The 8,925-nt window shown below is 36.0% G+C and overlaps 1 protein-coding gene across 1 annotated transcript; it reads left to right on the top strand.

Moving 5' to 3' along the window:
• Positions 1-1,659: 1,659 nt before the first annotated feature.
• Positions 1,660-7,004, top strand: vip (vasoactive intestinal peptide). Its single transcript, XM_077582048.1, has 6 exons — positions 1,660-1,791; positions 2,733-2,837; positions 3,027-3,131; positions 4,161-4,286; positions 5,320-5,431; positions 5,516-7,004. Coding segments are annotated over exons 1-6 (459 nt in total). The 5' UTR covers positions 1,660-1,789; the 3' UTR covers positions 5,525-7,004.
• The last annotated feature ends 1,921 nt before the right edge of the window (positions 7,005-8,925 follow it).

Genomic DNA, 8,925 nt, shown 5'->3' with positions numbered 1-8,925 from the left:
ACACACGAACAGACACACACTTGACAGCAGCCGTCCTGGTCCAAAGGAACGTTTCCCCTCCCATCCAAACATTCCATCAACATCAACACAATAATGCTTGCTTCCCCTTCCTGGCGGGCTCTGTCTCCAGTCACTGCTGTCAATTACGACCGACTTGAATCCTAATCCACTTTCTCTGCGGACTGATCACATTACATTTCACATGGTGCCATCATGGTGGAGAGAATGGAGCGGTGGGGGATGCGAGGGGTCTGGTCGGCCTGACAAATATTTGACGTGGGCTTGATGTCATATTGGACTTTCCAACGAAATACCTGTCACCCTTGTCATTTTTTATAAATGATTACAACATTGGAAATATTGTATACAGTTGCAAGAAAAAGTATTTTTGGGAATAAGCTGGATCACCTGCACAGTGTATCTCTGGCATCTAGTGGAATCCTCACATCTCCTCACATCACTCTTCAGGAAAAAAAAAAAAAGTAGAGCCATTAATATTACACCATCAAAGTGAGTTAACCATTAACCAATAGGATCAATTATAGTGGGGGAAAAAAACAGGAAATTGACCTGTCTTACATTGATGATATGTGCCCTGCAACTGGGCCAGTCCAGTCCAAAATTAGCTGGGGAAGATTAGGCTTCAACCACCCTATTGAAGTGGATGGATGTTATCATAGCACAATGATTAATTGATCAGCTGTCATAATGTGTATACATGTATATATGTGACTGGCTGTATCAATGGATGGATGGAACGTGGGCGGACGGATGCCATGATGACTGGCTGTATGCAGCACACATCTAGCGTCATTTGTAACACTGTGGGTGGCAGATTCTGCAACACTTGTGTGGCATTCTTCAATCTTTTGTGCAACATATCCTGAAATAGAAAGGAAGATGAGCATTGTGCTTACTTCAAGTGATAATCTGCAACATCCAAGAGTGTGTGCATGTGTGTTTGGATTGAGAACAACATAGAACAAAAAAGGACACAGTTAATAGCAGAAGGGTAACGCCACAGGCAAGATCTTACTTGCTGTAATCCACAAGCTAACATCTCAAATCTGTGCTGGAAGACAGGATTCCAAGACGGTGGAGGAAACAATAAATGCTGTGCTAACCTGTGAAATAGGACACTTGGAAATTCACACAATTATTCAAGTAAAACTATTTTTAGGGTCCAAAACAGATATAATGTAATTTTTTTTATGCTTTAAAAAATTGGGGAGTCTAGGGGTTAATGTAATTTACATTTTTTTCAAGGGAAAAGATGATTTGAGAAATGATTGTTTTGAATTTCTGTTGTATCTCAAAGCGCAGACACAGTGACTCCCAAAACAGCCATTGCGTTGTATCCAATTAACAACAAAATATTGTCTTATTGTCTTGTCCTTTAAAATCTTATTGTTTTTAACAAACAAATTACACATTTTTAAATTACATCATATCCAAGTTGTCCATACACTGAACTCGTGCAGCTCTGGGTCACTCATTTGCTAACGTGATGATTAATTAATTAAAAAGAGAGAGGGGGAAAAAACATTCATTTGACCATGGGCCGTGCAGCGGTGGTGACGTCAGCAGTGACCTACTACGTCTACTTCTCAGCCCTCCCCCCATCATGAAATCTCATTTCGACCTCTTGGGGGTCTACAGGGCACGCGCAGGTGTATAAAAGAGACAACACACGAGAAGAGACAACACAGCAACACAACAACAGAGAGGACGACAGCAAGCAAACCAGGATTCTTGCACATTTACTGCACATTATTTCTATCTACGACACATGTAAGACTTTTTGCACTATTTTCCTAATTCCAGAATTTGGCTACATAATCACGTATTATTTTTCTACTTCCAAATATTTGCCCGCTTTACGCACTACTCTAACACTTATAAATATAATTTTTAAATTTTTAAGTGAATTTAAGTGGTTTCGGGGTTGTGGCGGGTTAGAATGGTCGTCCGAACTCGAACGCAAGGTCGTCTTCGTGCGTAATTACGCATTGGTTTCGCCGTGTTTTCGCTCTTTTTTTCCCCTCGATATTGACCAGCTATTAAGATGCTTTAAATCACTTTCTGTTTATTTTCTCTTATTGTTAAAAAGTGTTTAGTTAATTATTGTCATTTTTGGTTGAGCAGTGGTGCCACAGTCGTCAAACGCAACTCAAAATAGTCTTGCTTACTATTTAATGTGAGCGCTTGTCGCGTTGGGAAGAAACGGGGGAAAGTAGCTAATATTCCGAAGCTAAAAACTGATTTAAATCACATTTGATTCAAATGTTGCCTGTATTTGCATTTGGATTTTGTCCTGCGCGTAATTACGCATTGGTTTAGTGACGTTTTCTCTTGTTTTCGGGATTGGTTGTAGTTCACATTTGGTTACAAGATAGACAAAAAACACTGAATCTGAAATACATTTGGTAAATGCGTAATTATGTTGAAACCTCAATTACAGGAAAATCTGCATTTAAACAAAATGTTATTATTGTGTGTTTTTATTGCATAGTTTTGGGGTAAATTCATGTCCAAACCTAAACCCATTGGACATTTTCCTCTGCAAAAAAAGCAAAACAAAAACAATACCTTTGACTCATCACTCATGACTTTTATTATTTAAGGGAGACATTACAGTTAAATGAGACTGAGCATATTATCATTTTAACCTAAAGGAAATGCTGGGAGTTAGGTTTTGGATCATGGGAGAATGAAGTTTCCCTTCTCCTCAGGTGTAAAGCAATGTCACAACGGAGCGGCCCCCAGCTTCTTCTCCTTTTTGCCCTCTTCAGTGTTCTCTACTCCAGGACTCTCAGTCTGCCCTACGCATCCATGAGGTCAACTGCAAGCTCTTATTCTGTCTGCATCATTTATCATTGTTCTCATTTCTATTTTCAAGTCATGATAAAGGTTAAATTTGTATATAGTTGAAAGAGGCATTATAATACTGAGCGATGCTTGGCATTTCTTGATTTGGTTATTGGAGTTATTTAATTGTAATGCATTGCAATGATTGTCTCATGCAGACCAACGAGACACGCAGACGGTCTTTTCACCAGCGGCTACAGCAAACTTCTGGGCCAGCTCTCAGCCAGGAGATATTTGGAGTCTCTGATTGGGAAGCGAGTCAGGTAGGCGGATGCTCCAGGATCAGTATTTTTGAGAAAAAAAGTATCTTAAAAGGCTTAAATGGAGATTTTAGTTTGAATAGGGTCAAGTTTGGACTAGTAGATTAGTTGTTTTTTTTTAAGGCTTTTTGCAAAGATCACTTCATGTCAATTGTCCTAATTTCATTAATGGGTCTTACAAAATGTACAGTGCTCAGCAAGATGGCTACATTTTTTTTTATAATAAATAAATAAATAAACATAAATAAAAACGTGACATTGTGATTATCAAGGAATATGCGTCAATAATGTTGAAACAAAATCTCTTACAAGTAGTATTTGGAGATGTTTAGTGATTATTTTGGATTTGTGAATTAGCTTAGAAATTTGGTTCTATTTTTAACTTGCCACGCCTTTTTTAATATGTGTACTCAACAGTTTGGCTACAAAATAAATAAATAGATAAATAAAGTACCTGCCAATTGTATATATAAATATGACTTGACTTGACTTGTGGGTTGTCTGGTCAAGTTTAAAGTTTAAACTGAATCGCAAAATAAATTTGGTTATTTTTAAGTTGCCCTATCTTTTTGCTAAGAACAATGAAAAAAAGAATGACCAATAAAAAAATGTTTTCCCAATTTAGTCAGTAGGAATATAAATAGGCAATTTGGCTGCAAATATGTGACAAATGGCGGATGTCTGGTGGGATATGTGGGGGTCATCTACTAAAGCGCATCTGTAGTTAAATTAGTAATACAAGTACAGTCTGTTGCTGTCCAATGAAAAGCATTTATCTAAAAATTTTGAGTTTAATAAATGTTTTGTATGTGTGCGGGTCCAGTGACATTTGCAATGATAAGAGCTGACTTTCCTGATGATGCATATTGTTAAAGGTTAAGTGATGCCATGAGTGCTTGCTTGCACGTTGTTGCACAGCCAGCAGGGTTGGCGGATGGATAGAAGGAAGAGGAGAAGTGCGGGAGGGATGATAGCTTCTCATTTATGTCCTTTCTTGTCTTACTTTAATTCTCCAATGTCGCGTGCGTCTAGTGACGAGCTGATGGACGAGCCAGTCAAGCGCCACTCGGACGCCATCTTCACAGACAACTACAGCCGCTTCCGCAAACAGATGGCCGTCAAAAAGTACCTCAACTCGGTCTTAACAGGGAAGAGGAGGTAAGGGGGGACCAAGGTACTTTATTATACTTCATGGTGGAGCATGCTTGGATGTCTTCATGGACTGTAGAGCACAAAAAGCAGTTGAGCATCACAGGCAATATTGTAAATAAGATGATTTCCTCATCTCATGCTAGATCCTCCAAACCAATAAAGGGCCGTAAATATGGAAAAGCTACCACAGAGGATACTTAAACAAAATGGAAATAAAATTCCAAAAGTCTTATTTTAAACATTTTATATTTTTGGCATCTTTTAAGTAACATAGACTTACTAGTACATGTCAGCTCCGGTTGGACATTTTGCAAAGCAGTTAGTTCAATGTGAGTGTGTTCCAGGCTCCTTGTGAGTCTTTTCATTAACTCCAAACTTGTAATCCAAAACCCTCAAACCCAGTGAGAATCACTGCTCTAAGCCTAACTCTCATCAGTTGTGTTCCTTCTTCTTCTTTTCCTGTAGGTCTTAAAATTTTTCAATGATAACTCCACAAGATGGAGGCATGGAGTTGCTAGATAGCTAAAAGATGGATAGAAAAAATTTGGTCAATAAAATGTTGTGAAGCACCCAAATACCAAATACAAATTGAGATTTTCATAGATTTCTTTTAATCTTAATATCTAGATTTATTTTAAGAAACACAAGCAGTTTTACTGCCAACCTTGGAAAAAACGGAAATGTTCACATATGTAAGACAGCATTGTCAAAACTATTCATGACCATGCCATAAAATACTGTACTATGCATGCCAGGCTAGTAGTTGGCGTTGCCAAAAGAGCATGTGCAAAGACTGCTATAATGCTAACAATGTGCCGTCATTACTGTTTTTACCTTTTCTACAGTTCTTAAAGATTAAGTGGAAAAATGTTGTACTAAAACGTTAGATACAACTTAACTGTACTAAGATTGTTATTCTTTCACATACCACTAGAGGGAACCCTTTACACCACTAGTGGTACCTCGCTTTGATAATTGATTATTTAGATGACACATTTGCCATTTAATGTAAAAATGTGTGTTTTTCAACTCTCAACAGTCTAGAAAATGCTGGCACGAGCGACCAGGAAGAGTCCCGGGACGACCCTGACGCCTTCCAGGAAAGCTACGATGACATCAACGTCGACCACCTGCTCAACAACTTCCAGCTGGTACGCGACACACGATATGCAAAACAATTGCCGCTTCTTCAAGAATCAACTGTCTTAACGTTATCGCTGGTTTTGCTGACCCAGCCGCTTTGAGGTGCCAACATCCCAACATCCGGAGTCATCGTGGTGAAAACATCCGTTCCAGCAACAACAATAACAACGACCACAAAAACAACAGCATTCACCCAAAGATCCCAACAAGGCTGACACACATCCAGTGTGGTTCTAATCAAGTTTCCATCACTTAATACACGTATTAGACCACCAGACATTAAAAAATGAGATCAAGAAAAGCTTTAATGTGCATTCCTTACATTCTAGTGTTTTATTTATATTTTTAGCATTTTGAACAAAGTGTTTTAAACTCAAGTAAAGTGAAGTAAAATTTTGTGCTAACACTTGACTGGGATTTGGAGCAGTTCATTATTCACTCTACCTTGACTAAGGCCTCAGTTTCAGTTCAAGGTGGAGGGAATTATGAACAGTTCCAAATAACAGTCAGTCTTAGCACAAAACCTTTATTTAAGCTTCTGATAGAAATTATAATAATTTTAAAAAGGTCAGCCCTACTAGAACAGCTGAACTTTATTTATGGTTAATCAAAAGCACTTTAAATGGTGGCTCCCATGTAACACAAGTTTTAATGTGACTGGTGACAATAGCCACATTCCAGTCATAAGAGGGTGTCCATACTTGTGCAAAATATCTATTTTCTTTCCAATTGATTTGTACAGGTTGTAGGCCACATTAATGATGGGAAAAGTTTTGAAGATTATTTATCTTGGACTCCTTTTTTTATTTTATTTTTATTTTTTTACATCTACAGTTCTGATGAGTAACAGAAACCTAAAAAATATATATGTTTATTTTCTTTTTTAACCAATGCTGTTGACCGTGGTGGTGGTCTAATACATTTGTTAAGTACTGTAAATATGTTTACAGTTCATATATTTATTATTAACTCTTTGCACATGAATATCAACACAAAATTGGCCTATAATTTTTCTTTCAAATAACAACAATTAAACATTTAATATCCATAGAGTCTCTTTTCCAAATGGACATATCTGGGAATTTTTACATTTTTTTTCACCAATCAATATCGAAGGATTCCTTGGCAAATATTTACTTTAAACTAAACAATTTGGGCCAGACCCACTTATGCACTTTTCAACAAGAATGTGGCATTCACCAATGTACGGTATGTTTCGATTCTACAGGTATTTAATACTATAGAATTTAAAATACCATTATATCTTAATTTTTAAGAGCTCTTCAGAATTTCCTTACCAACATATTGATCAACCATTTTGTTCACATTATGAATGGGAATACTTTATCCAATTCCACGATATCCGACTGACGCTGAAGAGGAGGAGAAGCAAAGTGTATTTTTTTCAATGGATCCCAGATGCATTTAATCACTTTCTACTACTGTACTCAACTTGTAGAGCGTACAGTCATAACTGTGCATGGAGCTGCCTATAGCGCATGATGACGACCACCATGTCCTATAATGTATGTATGTACGTGCGCCACTCACCAAATAAAAGATGTCCCTTTTATTTTTCAACGCTGAGTCCTTTGGTCTGCCTCATTGTTTCAGCCCAACAATAAAGTTACTGGGGGGAAAATGTCACAATTCAGCAGATAAAATGTATAATATTAGGAGGATAAAGTTGTGTTTTACAAGATAAAGCTTTTCCCCAGGGCTTGGTGAAGGACATTCAGATAAAATACGAGAAAAAAATATAAGTTGTGAAAATAGTCCAAATACTACATCAAAAAAAGTCAGAACATCATTTAAAAAAATCACAATATTATGAAATTTACCGTACAAGGAAAAAGTCTTGAAATCATGAGAAGAAAGTGAAATTATTACTAGAAAATAGCTGTAATATTTTGAAAAAGGTCGTAAAAATAGTAAAGCAAAATAAATAAAATTAATATTGGAATAAAGATGTAATATTACTTGGGTTGATTGTTCAATAAACAACCTACATTCCTTTTACAAATATCATAATAATATTATTATATTATTCAATTAATCTAAAACAATAAATCAAATATAGTCAAAAGTGGTCTCGCTTGAACAATATCTCTATTTTTGCCATATTTTCCTCCATTCAATGTATCCAAATAAGGTAATAATGCCCGCCAACTTTTCTGTTTGGTGCAAGAGGAGCCAAATGATTCCTTCTCAGTGTTGTTGTGAGTCACTTTGTTTACAAGTGTCACATATAAGCGGATATTTGACTCATAAATGTCAACAAGGACTGTTCTGCGGGGCCAGACGCTGACTTGCCTTGATAATTGCTCAAGCTGAGGCATCCCTCTTATAATGGATGCACGACTGATTTTTCTGACTCGGCACAACCATAGAAAAATATAATAAATAAATTAAAAAAATTATTGTGTGAAGAAAAAAAGAGTCCGAATATTAAAACATTTGTTTTGACATGATGAAAAAACATTTAATATGACAACAACAAAAAAAATTAATCATGTGAGAAAACTTCTAATAAAAGTTCTAATAAAAATGATGTGTTATTATATAAAATAAAAATCTCAAAAAAGTTACAGTGATATCCTGAGAATTAAGGCGCACTATAGTCACAATATTGTGCAAATTTTCTTAACATGATGAGCAAAAAAGTTGTATTACAAGATAAAGTCCTTATAAGATTAGTGTTGTAATTTTATTTAAACATTGTAAAATAAAAGTCACACTATGTTGACAATAAAATGTCTGTAATATAACCATAACAATTTGTAACTGTATAGTACTCCGGAAAACATCATGTCACACGATTGACATGTTCTTTTCTAAGCATAGAGTCAAAATTGTTGGTGGTGTGTGCTTTTCGAAATCAGCTCGTCTTTTGTTATTCACTGTGTGCTGCGTAAAATACATGTCTTCCATTTTGTATGGCTGTCAGTTATGTATCCATATGTTTTATGTGTATGTGTGTGTGTGCGTGTGTCCGCTCTCCGACATATGTGATTACTGTCTGCTTTGTAGAGAGGCTTTACTCATTAACTCTCATCACTGATGATCTTAATGGACCAAACGGTAAAAATAGACAACAGAGAGTGGGCTTGAGCCTTTCAACACCATGTGTGTGTAAGCGCGTGTGTGTGTGTGTCAGTTTCAGCACCATAAAAAAAATAAAAACTTTTAACGCATTTTAAATGGGAACAATTGTTTTTTTGTTTTTGTTTTTTAAATATATATATAACATTTATTGAACATAGAAGAATAAAACAGATACCAGTCAATCCAATGTACATGAATCCCATATTAAAATAAAATAAAAACTGGGAAAAAATAAAATAAATAATATTAACAATAATACTAATAATAATACTAATAATAATAATAATAACATTGAGGTAGGTCCAAGAGTTTTTGTTGTTGTTTTTTTTTAATAATTCTGCATGGATAAAATAGGAAAAGTAGTATCTCTACAGCATTCTACTCAATGGCATCATCA

The sequence above is a fragment of the Vanacampus margaritifer genome, chromosome 12 (genome assembly GCF_051991255.1).
Source record: "Vanacampus margaritifer isolate UIUO_Vmar chromosome 12, RoL_Vmar_1.0, whole genome shotgun sequence".
Lineage (NCBI taxonomy): Eukaryota > Metazoa > Chordata > Actinopteri > Syngnathiformes > Syngnathidae > Vanacampus > Vanacampus margaritifer.
The sequence above is the reverse complement of the archived record's forward strand: the minus strand, read 5'-3'. Positions and strand labels throughout refer to the sequence as shown.

What these genes read in the sequence shown, in the direction of transcription:
- vip (XM_077582048.1), top strand. An exon ending in CTGCCCTACGCATCCATGAG is followed by an intron (nt 2,838 to 3,026) that starts GTCAACTGCAAG and finishes TGTCTCATGCAG; the next exon opens with ACCAACGAGACACGCAGACG. An exon ending in CTGATTGGGAAGCGAGTCAG is followed by an intron (nt 3,132 to 4,160) that starts GTAGGCGGATGC and finishes GCGTGCGTCTAG; the next exon opens with TGACGAGCTGATGGACGAGC.